The 18,021-nt window shown below is 44.7% G+C and overlaps 1 protein-coding gene across 1 annotated transcript in view; it reads left to right on the top strand.

Annotated features, from left to right (window-relative positions):
- Positions 1-1,320: 1,320 nt before the first annotated feature.
- cdan1 (codanin 1) overlaps positions 1,321-18,021 on the top strand; it is a 72,613-nt gene continuing 55,912 nt past the window's right edge. Inside the window, exons 1-6 of the mRNA XM_078406201.1 lie at positions 1,321-1,416; positions 3,021-3,691; positions 6,815-7,030; positions 10,062-10,237; positions 13,555-13,674; positions 16,323-16,398. Coding sequence (XP_078262327.1) covers positions 1,333-1,416; positions 3,021-3,691; positions 6,815-7,030; positions 10,062-10,237; positions 13,555-13,674; positions 16,323-16,398 — 1,343 coding nt within the window. The 5' untranslated portion in view covers positions 1,321-1,332. The remainder of the gene's footprint in view (positions 1,417-3,020; positions 3,692-6,814; positions 7,031-10,061; positions 10,238-13,554; positions 13,675-16,322; positions 16,399-18,021) is intronic.

Raw genomic sequence — 18,021 nt, 5'->3', positions numbered from 1 at the left:
CCTGGTATTGTTAATAATTTGTTGTATTTTTGATTATTATATACTGTGTATTATTGTATTCATGGGCCTATTAACCTGCAGCAAGTAAGAATATCATTGTTCTGCTGTCAGTAAATATAGCAATTATTCTTGACACTTGAAATGTTGACCATACCTTTGCCTCCAAGGTGCATTCTTGGGTTCCTGAAATTGGGAAGCTTTTTAAAATTACAACAGAAGGTAACGAAGAAGGCAAAACGGGGAGAAAAGATGAAAGTAAGCTAGCCAATAATATAAAAGGGGATAGCAAAAGTTTCTTCAGATATGTAAAGAGTAATAAAAGAGGCAGGAGTGGACATTGGATCACTGGAAAATGATGCTGGAGAAGTGCCAATGGGGAATAAAGATATGGCAGAGGAATTGAATATGTTTTTTTTTTTTGCATCAGTCTTCACAGTGGAAGACACCTGGCGAATTTGCCTGACGAACCTGTTGGAATTCTTTGAGGAAGTAAATAGTAGGATAGAGAAAGGAGGGTCGATGGATATTGTTTCCCTCGCTTTCCCCCAGGGAAGAGTTTTATATTAAAGTTTACTTTGGGGGAAAGGGCAGACAATGAAAAAGAGGCTTACAAAACGGAAAGGGAATTTAAGACAGAGTGGCGGAGTTCTCCTGTGAACAGAGGGAGTTGGGACTCGATCTCAGGGACGTTTTTAAAGGACACGGACAAAATTGTGAGATTGAACGGACTGAAGAACCAATAGGGAATTTAAAGGAGCAGTTGAGCAAATGTTTGCGCAAGCAAAGTGCTGCAGGAACTCAACAGGTCAGGCTACATCTCTGGAAGACATGGAACAAGGAACTTTTGTTGCAGAGTGGTCAGGGTTTGGAAATGCAGAAAAGGACACGGTGGCAGCTTTCACTCTGCGGGGCTGAGGGAAATGGAGCGGCATGGTAGAGTGGGTTAGTTGGGGCTAGTATGGAGGAACGGGCCGAGTGGCGTTAGTCTTGGGGGCTAGTATGGAGGAGTGGGCCGAGTGGCGTTAGTGGGGGCTAGTACGGAGGAGTGGGGCCGAGTGGCGTTAGTTGGGGCTAGTACGGAGGAGCGGGCCGAGTGGCGTTAGTGGGGGGGCTAGTACGGAGGAGCGGGGCCGAGTGGCGTTAGTGGGGGCTAGTACGGAGGAGCGGGGCCGAGTGGCGTTAGTGGGGGGGCCAGTACGGAGGAGCGGGCCGAGTGGCGTTAGTTTTGGGGGGCTAGTACGGAGGAGCGGGGCTGAGTGGCGTTAGTGGGGAAGAGTCGGGGGCGCGCGCGCCCGGTCACGTGGGGGGGGGGGGGCGGGAGCGCGCCGGACGATGGCGGCCGCGGTGCTGGAGCTGTTGCTGCGGGGAGAGCTGGCGGCGGCCGAGGCGCTGCTCTGGCTGCGGCCGCCTGACCAGGTACTGGGGACGGCGAGCGAACGAGCGAACGAGCGGCCTCCCACCCGGTGGGGCGATCGCCTTGTCCGCCCTCCGCCGCCGCCGCCTCCTGCTCGGGCCCAGCCCGCGGATGGGAGGATGAGGATGGCGATGAACCGGGCCCCGACCACCCTGACCCCCAACTATCCCCCAACCGTCCCCGCCCCCCCCGCAACACTCACTAACCTCCAACAATCCCCTCTCTCTGACCCCCCTCACCATCCCTACCCCGCTGCAGCTCTCCGACCCCCAACACTCCCCTCCCCGACCCCCTGCAACACTCCCCTCCCTACCCCCGTGCAACCCTCCCCCCGCAACAATCCCCGACCTCCAACACTCCCCACCCCCCAACACTCCCCACCCCCCAATTCTCCCCACCCCCTGCAACACTCCTCGACCCCCAACACTCCTCGCCGCCCCCCCCACCGCTCCCCTGCAACACTCCCCCCCCCCGCTCCCCCGCCCCCCTGCAATACTCCCCCCGCCCCCCTGCAACACTCCCCCCCCCGCCCCCCTGCAACACCCCCCCCCCCCCCCCGCCCTGCTGCAACACTGTCCCTCTGCAACACACCCCCCGCCACTCCTGCAACACTCCCCTGTCCCCTGCAACACCCCCCCCCCCCCCCGCAACACTCCCCCCCCCCCCGCCCCCTGCAACACTCTCCCCCACCCCCTGCAACACTCTCCCCCGCCCCCTGCAACACTCTCTCCCGCCCTGCTGCAACACTCCCCCTCTGTCCCTCTGCAACACTCCCCCGTCCCCCTGCAACACTCCCCCCGCCCCCCAACACTCCCCTCCCCGCCCCCTGCAACACTCCCCTCCCCGCCCCCTGCAACACTCCCCTCCCCGCCCCCTGCAACACTCCTCCCGCCCCCTTGCAACACTCCCTGACATGTCCCCCTGCAACACTCCCTGACCCCGAACACTCCTCACCGCCCCTTGACCTTCCCCAACACCCTTCTTCCCAACCCCCTTAACATGCCTCGCTGTATCTCCCCAACACTTCTTTATCTGCTTGGCCCCCCCAATGCTTCTTCCCCTCTCCCCTCCGTCCCCCCAACTCTCCTCTCCCCCATGCCCGCAACATACCTTCCTCCCCCTAACACTTATATTTCTGACCCTCCCAAAGACCCTCTCCCCGACCCCTTCCAACGTTCCTCTACATGGCCTTCCTAACGCTCCTCTCACTGACCTCCACCCTGTGGCCCTCTCCCTGACCCCCCTCCCCCATACTCGTCTCCCTGACCTTCCCCCAATACTCCCATTCCCAAGCTCCCCCCAGGGCTCCTCTTCCCAAGCCCTCCAGCGCTCCTCTCCCCAACCCTCCAATTCGCCTCTCCTCATTCCTCCCCCCAATGGTCCTCTGCCTGACCTCCCTCGCTTTCCTCTTCTCGAATACACCCCCTCTCCTGCATTCACCACACCCCCTCTCCTGCCACCTTGTATGCCAGTTGAATATCCATGTGCTCTCAGTCCTGGCAATTTGTACCCGAATTAAACTTTCGTCCCTTCTAAATTACACCTTCAGTATTGCCTGCCTGCTTCACCATTATCTGAAACGGTCTTTGTTTTGACTTTTCAATAGGATGTTGAATTAAGCGACAAGCTTTTGCTGTATAACTCACAGCAGAAAGACTTTGTACCTTACCTTCTAAATTTTTTGAGAGAACAGACAAACCAACTAATACCGAATGGGCCACCTACTCCTGCAAAGACATCCTCAGCCAAAGGACTGAAACCAGCAGTATGTTTTCAGGACCGGAACGAGAACAGCCTGGCAGTAAGAAGGATCAGTAATTCACAGACCCCAAAAGGGCCTAAAGCACAGTTATTCCCAGACATTCCAAATAGTTCCTTTAACTCAAGTGCTTCTTTCCTGTCGCCTTCACCCAGCGGTTCCTCATTCCTTTCAAAGTCAAATAATGATTTGAACAGTGCAACTTCACCTGTTAGCCCTGACCTCAGCAGTAGCACAGCACAGCGCTCTGGGGAGCGACGGCTAACTCAAAGAGCCAACCTTGGCCAATTCATCGTTCATTCCGAAAGCCAGTTTCAGCGACGTTCCAGGAAGAAGAATTTTGTCATTGCTGGTCGCCAAGGAGCTAAGGACTCGGGAAAGAGCCCATCCGAAGAGGATGGTGTGTCATGGAATGGCAGCAGGAGGAACACGGATTATATCAACACCTCTCGGACTACTCAGCTAAATATACATAACCTGGAAGAATTTCCACCAGTGGGTGCAACTCCTTTGGGAAGGTATGAATAAATTAACTGATAGTTTTGTTAATATTACGAATTAGGAGTAGGCCATCTGGCCCTGAACTTACACCATCATTCATCAAATTTATAGACCATCCACTTTAGCAGTATTTCCCTGCATAATCCCCATATCCCTTGCTTCCCTCAATATCCAATAATCTTTATTCCAAATGAAATAATTGACTGAGCCTTGACAATGCTCCGTGGTAAAGAATTCCAAAGATTTGCCACCTATTGCTTGAAGAAATTTCTCTTCCTCTCAGGCATAGAGAGTATGACTGTCATCAAGGAGCATAGACTCGTAGAGAGATACCACGTGAAAACTGGTGCATTGGTCTATCCAGTTTGCGCTGATCATCAAGCAACCATTTATTCTAATCCCAATTTATATTACCTATATTTCCCTAAACTCTACCCTAAATTCCATCACTCACGCATTAGGAATCATTTAGTAGCCAATTAACCCACCAGCCTGCACGTCTTTAGGATGTGGGAATAAATTGGAGAAAACCCAGTGGATACCCACACGATTCAATAGAAAGTGTGCATAACTACAGACAGGATTGGAGTGGGGCACAGGGAAGAGAGGCGAGGGGAAGGAGTGGGGAGGAAGTGTTGGTGAGTTAGTAACATAAATTTGGAGAATTGAATGTTGAATTGTAAGAAAATAGACAATAGGTGCAGGAGTAGGCCATTTGGCCCTTGGAGCCAGCACCGCCATTCACCGTGATCATGGCTGATCATCCACACTCAGTACCCCGTTCCTGCTTTCTCCCCATATCCCTTGACTCTTTAAGAGCTCTATCTAACTCTCTCTTGAAAGCATCCAGGGAATTGGCCTCCACTGCCTTCTGAGGCAGAGAGTTCCACAGCTTCACAACTCTCTGAGTGAAAACGTTTTTCCTCATCTCCATTCTAAATGGCCTACCCCTTATTCTTAAACTGTTGCCCCTGGTTTGGGATTTCCCCCAACATCGGGAACATGTTTCCTGCCTCTAGCGTGTCCAATCCCTTAATAATCTTTTATGTTTCAATAAGATCCCCTCTCATCCTTCTAAATTCCAGAGTATTCAAGCCCAGTCGCTCCAATCGCTAAGCTACCCTAGCGAAATATGCAGTGCTTTTCCTTCAGTTTGCATTTGACTTATGACAATGGAGGAGTTAAAATGGCTCGGTCCAGGAGATCCAGAAGGTCTTGGTGGACCGAGCACAAGTTTTGTGAGATAGTTGGCGAGTCTACGCCTTGTCTCGCTGATTAAAGGATGCCGCATTACGAGCACTGGTAGATCGGATTAGAGGAGGTGTACGTGAACCTCTGTCCCAGATGTGGGAAGACTGCTGGGATTCCTGGATGGATGTCAGGGAGGAGGTATAGGGTACATGTGCTACATCTCCTGCGGTTGCAACGGAAAGTACCTGGGAAGGGGTGATTTGGGGGTTAGACGATGAGCGAACTAAGGAGTTGCGGAGGGAGTGGTCTCTGGAAGGCGGAAAGAAGTGGGGATGAGAAGAATTGACTGGTGTAGGATTCATCTGTGACAGTAGGGGGGAGCCACATTTATGAAACAAAGAGGACATCTTGAATGTCCGAAAATGAAAAAACGCACCTTGGGAGCAAATGCAATGGAGACGGAGAAATTGAGAGTAGGAGACGGAGACTTTGCAAGAGGCAGGGTGGTGGGAGGTGTAGTCCAGATTACTGGGACTTGGTGACTTTGTAGCTGATGTCAGTGAATAGTCTGTCCCCTGTGACAGAAATCAAGAAAGGGGAGAGCGGTGTTAGGAGATAGTCTAAATAAATTTGAGGGCAGGGTGGAAGTTAGTGTAAAGTAAATTAAATCAACAAGGTCAAGAGTCAAGTTCTGCATGGATGCAGGATACTAATCTTGATTAGTACAGGTGTCAGAGATTATGGGGAGAAGGCAGGAGAATGGGGTTAGGAGGGAGAGATAGATTAGCCATGATTGAATGGCGTAATAGACTTGATGGGCCGAATGGCCTGATTCTACTCCGATTCCTTATGACCTTATGAGGAGGCAGCCCCGATGCAGTCGTCAATATAGCAGAGAAAGACCACTACGTCGATGATTGCATTGTGGCTTTCTTTTCTAATAAATCCAAGATGTCTCTCTTTCATAAATGAGATCTTCTCCCCCTCTTGTCCCCTTCACCCGCGTCTCTTATGTGTCCCATAGTTCTGCGCATGCTCCCCCTCGTCCAGAAGGAATAGGGATAGAGTTCCTCTGGTGGGTCACCTGTCAACCCACCAGCTTCTGGATCAAACACATCATTCCCCAACATTTCCACCGCCTTCAACGTGGTTCTAATAGTTACATATTCTCATCCCCACCCCTTTTCACCTGCAGAGACCGCTCTCTCCGTGACTTCTTGGTTCATCCACCCAAACCACCCCCTCCCCAGATACTTTCTCCTGCGATCGGAGGAGATGTAATACATGTCCCCGTACCTCCTCCCTCTGTCTATCCAGGGACCCCAGCAGTCCTTCCACATGAGAGAGAAGTCTACGTGCATCTCCTCTAACCTGATCTACTGAATTGGGTGTTCCCGACGTGGCCTCCTGTACATCGGCAAGACCAAGCGTAGACTCGGCAACTGTTTCACCGAATATTTGTGCTTGGTCCACCAAGGCCTACTGGATCTCCTGGTTGCTAACCATATTTTAACTACCTTTAACATTCCCATACTGACCTTTCTATCCTGGGTCTCTCGCTTGCCAAATTGAGGCCACACGCAAACTGGAGGAACAGCACCTTGGATTTTGCTTGGTTGCTTACAACCTAACGGGATCAACATTGAATTCTCCATTTTTAGGTAACTAACCTGCCAAACCTCTACCTCCTCCCTTTTTCCCCTCTCCCCCCTTCCCTGTGCCAGTTTATCTTGTCATGATTATTTATTCTGTCTTATTTTTGAAAAAAATGTGGTATCACATTTCCTGCATTACAACCTTCTTTAGATTTCAAAATGCATTCTATAGGCTGTATCAATAATGTGAGGTATGTTTTATAAATGCAGACTATTTATTATCTTTCTGATTTTTTTTCTATTCTGTAATGTACCTTTTAGGGTCAATAATTATTTGAATTACATTTATTTCAGTAAAACAAAACCATCAAGAAGAATTAATCCTACTCCAGTCAGCATAGAGCGGTTGCAGTCCAGACCAAAGAAGTGTTTCACTTCTACTCCTCTGAGTCAACAATTGTCCTCCACAGAAGCAACTTCTGAAACATTTGGAGCTGGTTCAGAGGGATTTAGCCCAACCGTATCTCCCAGCAACCTGCAGGAAGAGCGGGAGATGTTGAAAATTGAAAGGTATTAAACTCCACTCAACAACCAAGGAAACATTTCTTTGTTACTTAGTGCCTCTTTGAATTTTTGGACTGTTTGACTTGAGCAGAGGTGAAAGTCCAATATTTAATTCTGGCCTCAGACTTGGATTTTAATAAACTACTGGCTCTGCGTTAACTTCAGTAAGTCTTGGAGCAGTACCGTTATTTTCCAAAAATGAGCAATGTCAATATTCACTGTGTTCAAGAGAGTCAAGATTATTTAATTTTCATATATACTCACAACAGAACAATGAAATTCTTACTTGCTTCAGCTTAACAGGCCTGTAAATACAATACAAATAGATAAATGTAATAATCAAAATTATATATATATATAAATAACTATAATACTATTTCAAAAATAAACAAATCCAAAGTCTGGGTGGTGTGTTGTTAGATGATATTGACTGCCTTTTTGAGGCAGATCTCTTTGATGGTAGGATGGTCAGAACATGCAATGGACTGGGCAGTGTAATCTCCTTTATTCTTGGTTGTACGCACTCTGACTTAATTTCAATATGGAGGTCTGGCGCAAGACATTTTTTCAGTTTGTCATCTTTTGAAAATTCTGAGTGGAACTTTCCCATGGCTTTAAATGTATAAGCCACATTATTAACTGAATAATATCATAACCATGATGCAGATAAACACTCAGTTTCCAGGGATAGACACAAAATGCTGGAGTAACTCAGTGGGACAGCGGGAATGGGTGACGTTTTGGGTCGAGACCTTTCCTTAGACTAGGGTCTTGTCCCGAAATGTCTCCCATTCTTTCTATCCAGAGATGCTGCCTGTCCTGCTGAGTTACTCCAGCATTTTGTGTCCATCTTCGGTTTAAACCAGCGTCTACAGTTCCTTCCCACAATACTCAATTTCCAGGCTACACCTTGAGGTGATCTGATTTGTTGATATCATCCAGGAAAGCAAATCTGATCGGTGTCCCATCAGCTACTTTAAACATTCATTTCCTCTCACAGATCGACCATCGCTCTTCTGTGTGTCCTGTGCAACATGGACAACAGCAATTTACCAAAGCTTCTGAAATGTGACCTTTCTCATGTAAAAAGACCCGGCCAACATATGTGCACATATGTCGCTGCTTGCAAGTTCTCCTAGTCAGGTACCAACGTACCTCTATTTTTGCTGCTGTTGGCTGGAAATCATTTCATGGTATTATTGTAGGAATATCTTCACATTGATATCAGTGGTTCAAGTGTTGGCACACACTGTCCTCACAAGGGCAGTTGTGGATGGCAAATTAAATATGCCTTTCTCAGCCTTTTTATAACAATAGCAACATCTCACGAGTTAATTAATTTGCAATATTACAAAGATTTGACAATAGATTATTTGCTGGGGATATTGAGCAAAGGTGGGCAAGTGGATTTAAGTTCATCTATGAGCTAGTAAAATGATGAAACAGATTTATGCAGCTTGTTTATATATAAATATTTATAAATACATTGAAATATATTTAAGTATGTTTCTGTCGAGATTTATTTTGTTCTGTATTCAGCTGCCAGGTTGACTTGTTGGCTGAGCAGTCTACATTTGCCAATCAGGTTTTTGGTTTTGTGCAAGTTAAACCTTCACGTTATATTGGATTTTCATTAAAATGCCTTCGATAGTGAGATACAAAATGCTGGAGTCACTCAGCGGGTCAGGCAGCATCTCTGGAGAGAAGGAATGAGCGACGTTTCGGGTCGAGACCCTTCTTCAGACTGATGTCAGGGGAGTGGGCGGGACAGAGATAGAATGTAGTCGGAGACAGGAAGACCAGTGGGAGAACTGGGAAGGGGGAGGGGATGGAGAAAGAGGGAAAGCAAGGGCTATTTGAACTTAGAGAAGTCAATGTTCATAACGCTAGGGTGTAAGCTACCCAAATGAAATATGAGGTGTTGTTCACTCTCTCATGGAGGAGGCCCAGGACAGAAAGATCAGATTGGGAATGGGAGGGGGAGTTAAAGTGCTGAGCAACCGGGAGATCAGGTAGGTTAAGGCGGACTGAGTGGAGGTGTTCAGCAAAATGATCGCCGAGCCTGCGCTTGGTCTCTGGGGTTGATACCTGGAACAGCGGACACAGTAGATGAGGTTAGAGGAGGTGCCTCACTGAAAAGACTGTCGGGATACTTGGATGGAGTCGAGAGGGGGGAAGGTAAAGGGACAGATGTTGGATCTCCTGCGGTTGCAGGGGAAGTACCTGGGGAGGGGCTGGTTTGGGTGAGAAGGGACAAGTTGACCAGGGAGTTGCGGAGGGAACGGTCTCTGCGGAAAGTAGAAAGGGGTGGAGATGGGAAGATGTGGCCACTAGTGGGATCCTGTTGGAGGTGGCAAAAATGTTGGAGGATTATATGCTGCATGCGACGGGTGATGGGGTGGAAGGTGAAGACAAGGGGGACTCTGTCCTTGTTACGAATGGGGGGGGAGGGAAGCTAGTGCAGAGTTGCGGGATATCGAGGAGACCCTAGTGAGAGCTTCATCTATAATGGAAGAGGGGAACCCCCGTTTCCTAAAGGAGGAGGACATCTCCGATGCCCTGGTATGGAACATCTCATCCTGGGTGCAGATGCGGCGTAGACGGAGGAATTGGGAGTAGGGGATAGAGTCTTTACAGGAAGCAGGGTGCAAAGACGTGTAGTCTAGATCAGTGCTTCTTAAACTGGTGAATGGTTCAACCAAGGGTGAATGAAATTATTTTGGGGTGAATGCAACTAGAGGGGTGAATGACTTAATATATATAAAATTATACACAAGGTAGAATAAGACGAAAATTACCAAAAAACAAGAAAATTTAGTCGAGGGTGAATTAAATTTTGTGATAAAGACACAAGGGTGAATAACACTGAAATAGTTTAAGAAGCACTGGTCTAGATAGTGTAGTCTCCTATAGTGATATGCTATTTCTTCTCCGCTTTTTTAAACTAATGTTCATAACATAAGAATTTCATCATAAAATTTTAATATTTTTGGATATAATGATTGTTTCTGTTTCTTTTAATTTTTGTATTGTTTAGATCCAAGTTGTTTCAACAGTTACCAGTCGTGGACCCAGCCACACCCAAGAAAGGCCAGCATGGGAGATCCTGCAGTGTTACCTCTGACAGTATTGTTGTGTGTGCTGATGTAAGCAAAACTTCTCATCAAAGGCAATTGGATGTGTTGGCTCAGTTGTATTCTGCCTGTATCTCTGGTAAGTGAAAACAATTTCAATGATGGGAAGATGAGTTTTTAACACAGTGATGATTTGGGATGTGTTAACTAAATGTGAATTAGGAGCGGATTTAATAATTGTCAAAGCGGAACATGAAAAACTTACAGGTTTGTAGGATGATGGGATTTGGTTGGCAAATTTCAAGAAGTGAACATGAGTCCTATGGTATATTTTTGTTGCGAGTATACAACTGAGTGCAAGTCTTAAGCAGAATGAGTTTTAAGATAAGATGAAGTGGAGTGCACAGGCATATGTTTGTTGCAAGATGGCACAGTATGTGTGGGAAAATATTATGATTCAATCCAATAAAACTTCTAGTTATAAGTCTGAATCTGAAGGAGGGTCCTGACCCGACACATCACCAATCCATATTCTCCAGGGATGCTGCCTGTCCCGCTGAGTTACTCCAGCACTTTGTGCCTTTTTCTAGTTAAAATACTTTGTTCCAATCTATTTAAAATGCCAGATGACTGTAGGAATTATTTATTCATAAATTGCTGGAGTAACTCAGCAGGTCAGGCAGCATTTCAGGAGAGAAGGAATGGGCGACGTTTCCGGTCGAGACCCTTCTTCACACTGATGTCAGGGGGGCGGGACAAAGGAAGGATATAGGTGGAGACAGGAAGACAGTGGGAGATCTGGGAAGGGGGAGGGGAAGAGAGGGACAGAGGAACTATCTAAAGTTGGAGAAGTCAATGTTCATACCACATGGCTGCAAGCTGCCCAGGCGAAATAGGAGGTGCTGATCCTCCAATTTCCAGTGGGACTCACTGTGGCACTGGAGGGGGCCCATGACAGAAAGGTCAGACTGGGAGTGGGAGGGGGAGTTGAAGTGCTTAGCCACCGGGAGATCAGATTGGTTAAGGCGGACTGAGCGAAGGTGTTGAGCGAAGCGATCGCCGAGCCTGCGTTTGGTTTCGCCGATGTAAAGAAGTTGACATCTGGTGCAGCGGATACAATAGATGAGGTTGGAGGAGGTGCAGGTGAACCTCTGCCTCACCTGGAAAGACTGTTTGGGTCTTTGGATGGAGTTGAGGGGGGAGGTAAAGGGATAGGTGTTGCATCTCGTTCGGTTGCAGGGGAAAGTGCCCAGGGATGGGGGTGGTTTGGGTAGGAAATTATTTTCTCTGGATGTTTTTTATAATTTGTCCTTTATGTTGGCTGAGCATTTTTTAAATTTTCTCTAATGCCGTTGCAAAGATCAGAAACTAACCGTTCAGGGAATTTTGTGAACGATTATTACGTTCTATAGATGAAGCAGACCAAAGATCCAAGTATTTGCAATAAGCCAGAAACTTGGATGTGCATGATTGGGTTAATGTGTGATGAGCGGTTGATGGCTCTGGGCCTGTATTTGCTGGAGTTTAGTAGGATATTGGGGGGATCTCATTTGAAATATACCAAATAGTGAAAGGCCTGGATAGAATGGATGTGGAGAGGATGTTTCTTGTAGTGGAAGAATCTAGGACCAGAGGGCACAGCTTCAGAATAAAAGGATGTACCTTTTGGAAGATGAGGAGGAATTATGGGGAGAAGGCAAGAAAATGGGGTTGAGAGAGAAACGTCGATCAGCCGTAATTGAGGAGTAGACTCAATGGGCTGAATTGCCTCATTCTGCTCCAATGACTATCTGACCCAGTCTCCTCATGTATAATGTCAGAACACCATATCCTAATAATCTACGTCACAGAAAACTAAAGTGGCTCTGAAAATAATGGATATATTGGTGGTCAATGTCCAAAATTCATTAGATTCAGCACAGTTCCTTTGGCTTGGACTATGTCATAGATTACTACACTAAACAAAGATTGGTTTCTCAATTCCGTCCCAGGAATCGGCCAAGTAAACCTTTTTGCACTCTCTGGCAAGAAAAGGATACCAAAGCTGCATGGACAACTTCAGGTGGAGTGTTGCCAAGTTCCTGTAGTGTTGAGGCAAGACATCCTTGCTCCTATGCTCAAACCCTTTTGCAGTGAACAATGTACCATATGCTTTCCCAATTGCTGTATGTTTTCCTTCAGTGAGAGACAACTAGTCCTCATTACATCTTCACTTTTGCTAATCCATTGCCATTCAGATACTATCTTTCTGCTATTGGAATCAAAGTGCATGTTGTCAATTTGTCTACGTTAAATCTCCAATTACACTTTAATTACGCTGCAGTCTTTTGTATTCTTCTCATAGTTCACACTCCCTTGCTTGCTAAACCCTTGTGTTACCTACAAACTTGGAGATGTTACATTTAATTCCTTCATCAAAAACATTGATTATATATGGTGTACGGATTCTGCAACACCAGTAATCATTGCACTTTTATTCCAACTGTTTGTTTCTTATCTGTCAGACATTTCTTAATCTATGCCAGTATATTACCCAAATCCCAAAGTATTAATTTTGAATACTATTCGCTTTTGTGCATCCCGATCAAAAGCATTCTGCATCTAAATATACCACATTCGCTGCTTTTTCGTATCTATTCTAATTATGTCCATTAAAAAGCCCAGTTGATTGATTAATTAAGATTTCCCTTTCATCAGCCTATGCTAACTTTGTTCAACCTTGTTAATGTTTTCAGGTATTATGTTATTGTATCTTTTTTGTTCGACACGAGAATTGTATCCACTGTTGATTTTGTGGTTTGTGACTTTAACCTTTAAAGTTTTAACCTTTGTGAAAATAATATAGTTGCTCACTGTGATGGATGTTTCTTTTTGTTTGGTGTTGGTTATGATTGTGTGTGTCTGCTTATTTTTATTGCTCTTATTGTTGGTCTGTGGGTAATCTTTCATTTCACTGCGCATTTATGTGTATGTGACAAATAAAATTGACTATTGACTATTGGGCTTATAGCATTCTCCAATCTAAAGGAACTGCTCAGAATCTAAAGAATTTTGGAAGGTGACCAGCAATACTTTTAGTTTCAGGGCCGCTTTCTTAAATTCTCTGGAATGTAAATGATCATGTCTCTGGGAATTTGTAAGCCTTTGTCCCCCATTAATTTTCTTATCACTATTTCTTTACTATCTCTGCTTTCGAGTCCTTGACCAGGAATTTATTGAAATAATGTCTCAGTGATCTGAAATTAGAATGCCATTTTCACTGGTGTAGCAGAGTATTGGACGGTGTTATTTTAAGAGTGGGAAATAATAATTTTGATTATTTGTGGGCTTTAAAGTGACATTCAATCAAGTGAGAAGACATTTATGGTAGAAAATGCCTGATTCCTCCGGGGAAAGGCTAGATAGATGAGAAGCATCAAAATGTAAATAATTCATGATGTATTTTTCTAATTTCAGAAAATTTAGTGGCAAACATTTTTTTGGAGCTGTTCTTTCTGCTGCAGCTGTTGACATCCAGGAGAGGAACATCAGTAGATGATTTGGAAGATGACATGGAATATGCCCCTGAGACAAAATGTAAGAATTGTGCAGAGGGAGGATGTCATAATTATATTACTATACGCTTCACTCCAAATGCAATTCATGTTAAACAAACTGGAATTTTAGAGAATTTTCATTCATAATATCATCTTCTCAATCTCAGAGCATTCAAAAGTTCTTTCATAATCAATGTAATACTTTTGAAGTATTGATATTGTTACAGTGCAAGAAAGACAGCAGACACAGATCATATAAATGGCATTGCCAAAACCAAATAATCATTGTGATATTGATAACATAATGGAAAACATGAATAAGGACAACAAAGGGATAAAGCAAATCATGTGCGACTGATCATGATTACCGATTTATGGTTTTGGAGCCAAAGGTGTCAGCCTTCATAAGATCCAATGTGAAAGGCATTAGAGACCAACATGAATACAAGCAGGGTTCATGGGGCAGATCGTCTGCTGCCTTCAGCACGGTGCAAGCACAGACCTCTGCTGAGAATGCAGTTCTCAGCACGAGTCTGAAAGCAGAGCCTCTTCTGGGGCAGATGATCGTCTGCAGTGAGAAGTAGTGTGAACAGCAACGACACTCTGCTCACCAGCTGTGCAGCTTGCCGTTTATATTAAATGTGCTGATTTCCTCCCAATGTTTCAGTTCCCTCCCATATTCTAAAAATGTGTGGGTTAGTAGGTGACCACAGTAAATTGCCCGAAGTTGTAGATGAGTAATGGAATCTAAGTGGGATGGGAGAGTATGGGGAGGCTAAAATGGGTTAGGATAGGTTAGTGTAAAATTAAACGCTTGTTATTCACCAAGGACTCAGTGGGCCAAAGGGCCAGTTTCAGCGATGTGCCTGTCAAAAGCTGTGAAAAAACAGGCTCTTACCATTCTGGCAGTGGTTTTTCTATCATTCACTTCGGTGGGGTTAAACCAGATTTCCCAGCAATAAAGTTGGGATGCTTGTGGAAGTTCACCATACGCTATTGGATCCACGAGAAGTTACCAGTGCTGGTGAACGGTGGCCGGTATACCGTTGACCAGGAGGCTGGTGAACTCCACTATCAGATCCAACTTAGATCTTGGCAGACGTGTCCATTATTTCTAAAGACATACAAAACGGACTGAAATATCTTTCAACGAAGTTCTGTTGTGAAAATTCACAATAGGAGCATGTAATTGGAACAGACTTGTTTGAAATCATAATAAAATGTAGATGCTGGAATTCTGAAATAAAAACATTAAATGCTGGAAATAATCAGTAGGTCAGTTGCATCTCTGGAGAGAGAAGCAATTGACATTTCAGGTCAAAGATTCTTTGTCAGAACTGCGAAATGAAGGAGAACAAATTAGTCTTAAGTTACAGAGAATGTGGGTGATGGATGGGTGAACAAACACAACATTTGATAGGGTGAGGCAGGACCCTGGTGATAAGTTGGCGATTAAGCCATCTGGTTGATGTTAATGAAGACAGCAAGAGGAAATACGAAATGCTGGGGAATGCAGGCCAGTGCTGTGGGAAATGCACTGTCAGTGGAAGGAGAAAAGCTGAGTTAATATAATATATGGATGGATACACTCTAGCAGAACTGGCCAGTTCTAATGCAGATTTTAAGTGTACAGACGTCCCGCACCCATTTCAAGAATCCGTCCATCCCATCTTCTGTAAAGGCAGCAAACCATCCTCTCAGCTCCTCCGTAACAGAGAACAGCACAGGAACAGGCCCTTCGGCTCACAATGTTTGTGCTGAACACGATGCCAAGTTAAACGTCAAATCTAATGCACTACATTTGGTGCTTGCAATATGATCTCTCCTCAAAGAAATCAGAAGTAGATTGGGTGACAACTTTGTAGAGTACCTGTGCCCAGTTCACATGGTCAACCCTGGCCTTCCAGTGTCCTGTCACTTTAAGTTTCCATCCCACCCTTGCTCTGAACTGTTTGAGGCCTCCTGCACTATTCTAATGAAGCCCAAGTAAGCTTCAAGAACAGTTCTTCGTCTCTTTCATCTGGGCACATTGCAGCTTTCCAGACTTGGTACTGAACTCAAACCAGTTGAGATAACTTGCTTGTTCTGTTTATATCAGAACAGTTTATTTGTTCTGTTTTAGCTTATCTATTTATTATATTAACCTATTTTTTTTCTCTTCGGATACTACCTGATTTGCTGTACATTTCAAAGTTTTTCCTCAGGTTTTTGTTTCCTCCCTCTCATAGTTCTAGCAGAACGAATGATGTTAATGCCAGAGCATAAGTCTCAGTGTCTCTAATTTCTTTGGTGATAATTTCTCTGATTATAACGTATAAAAATCTCGACAAAATATCTGATTTGTCAGAGGAATGCACTGCATTTTTTTATTTATATCTTAAACTGAAGCCCTATCGTTCTTGTCAGTTGATACAAGATGGCAAAGCATCATCTAAAGAAGAGCAAGAGAGCTCCTTGCATTTCCTACTTTGTCCAACACCACAAAACCAATTATTTGATCATTGTCATATAGCTGTTTTTAGGAGCTTGCATATAAATTGACTGATAAATCTCACACGATACAATACCATCTACATTCCCAAAGAACCTCCACATCTGTGGGGATGATTTGGTTGTGAAAGTACAAGATAAATGTTAGTGTTTAACTCTTACTTTTTCCTTTGCCTAAAGTTGTACTTTATTTTTCAGTTGTGGACGTGCAGTATTTCAGAAGTATGCATAATTGCATCTATTTTGCTGTCAAAGTTCTGGAAAGACAGTTCACGTGAGTTACTTAGGTTGGTCATTGGGGATTTATGTGCAATGCAAAGATCCTGGCCACATTTTTCACTGTCAATTTGTTTCAAATTTTGGATTTGACCAAGAGAAAATTAAAAAAAATTAAGAAAGAAATGGATACATTTACAAGGGATTTTGACAAGCACTTAGATAGCGAAGGTGTAGAGGGCTGCAGGCCTAATGTGAGCAAATGTGATTTGCGTAGCTAGGTCTCACGGGTTAGCAAGGACAAAGTTGGGTGAGAAGATTAGTTTCTGTACTGTATGATTCTATGATTTATAGCGCAGAAGGCAGCCATTTGGCCGATTGTATCCTTGACAGCCCATAAAGAACTATTTAGAGGATTTAAACTCCGCATCTCCCGGTCCATAGCCTTTTGGGTGAAGAAACATCAAGTTCTTATCCAGGTACTGGTGGTAAGAGAAATTATTTAACTTATCTGTCTCCTTTAAACCTCTTCCTTTCTGCCTCAGATTTTAGATATCACAACCATGGGAAACAGGCAGCTTCCTATCTACCCAATCTATACCTTACCCTATCTATATTCTCACAAACCTACATACCTCATTCATGTCACTTCTCAGCCTCCAGTCCAGTGAAAACAGCCCACCCACCCTCTCCATATAACTCAAGCCCTCCTATCCAGGCAAAATCCTTTTGTAATTTACCAACCAATGTACATGATGTCCCAACTCTTGTTCTCAATGCCGCAGTTGTTGAAGGCAAGTATGCCTTAATTCTTCTTCACTATCCTATGTTCCTGTGTTGCCACTTTCATGGGACAAGATACATGTACCCCAAGGTCTCTTTATTCAACAACACTCCCTGTGCATGTCTTACTACTCATCCCACCTACGTGCACATCCACAATTGTTCACAGACATCTAATCTGTAAAACAACCCTCCACAACCACCTGCTTCCTCATGCCACCCTCTACTACCTCCTACCATCAAGCTAATTTACTGTCCAGATAGCTAGCTTACTCTAGATCCCATGTGATCTAATCATGTGGGCGAGCCTACCATGTGGGACGTCATAGGCCATGCTAAAGTCCATACAAACAACGTTTACCACAGTTCTCTCATCGATCCTCTTGGTCACCTTTTCAAAAAAACTCAATCGCATTTGTGAGACATGCACTCCGCCATACTAACTCTCCGATGAATATATTACTACTCTGTGTAAGGCAGTCTAGTGCAGCAGAGACACTTCTGCCACATTTATCTTCATGTTTGACGTTGATGCTTATTAAAATGGTTATCCTTCCAGCACAACAAATTGTCGAATGAGTAGCATGAAATGTAGCTGCATAAATCGGAGAGATGGCTTCATTGTCTGTGTCCCATGAGAGACTAAACTGCAGAAGGAGTGACTTGGGAACTTATGATTATAGGTCATTGACCATTGTCCATGAATTATCCATGAATGCTGCCTGACCTGCTGAGTATTTAGACCATACCCTGCTTTTACTTCTTGGATTGTTAGCTGATGCCATTTTTGAGGTTGGGGAATGAGATTTGTTGCTGGAGAAGAGAAAGAAGTGAAAACAGATGGATTTCCTGATCAGACTGAATACTAATCATATCATATCATCATCATATATATACA

Source organism: Rhinoraja longicauda, chromosome 10 (assembly GCF_053455715.1).
Source record: "Rhinoraja longicauda isolate Sanriku21f chromosome 10, sRhiLon1.1, whole genome shotgun sequence".
NCBI lineage: Eukaryota > Metazoa > Chordata > Chondrichthyes > Rajiformes > Arhynchobatidae > Rhinoraja > Rhinoraja longicauda.
This window is presented reverse-complemented; position numbering and strand designations above follow the sequence as displayed.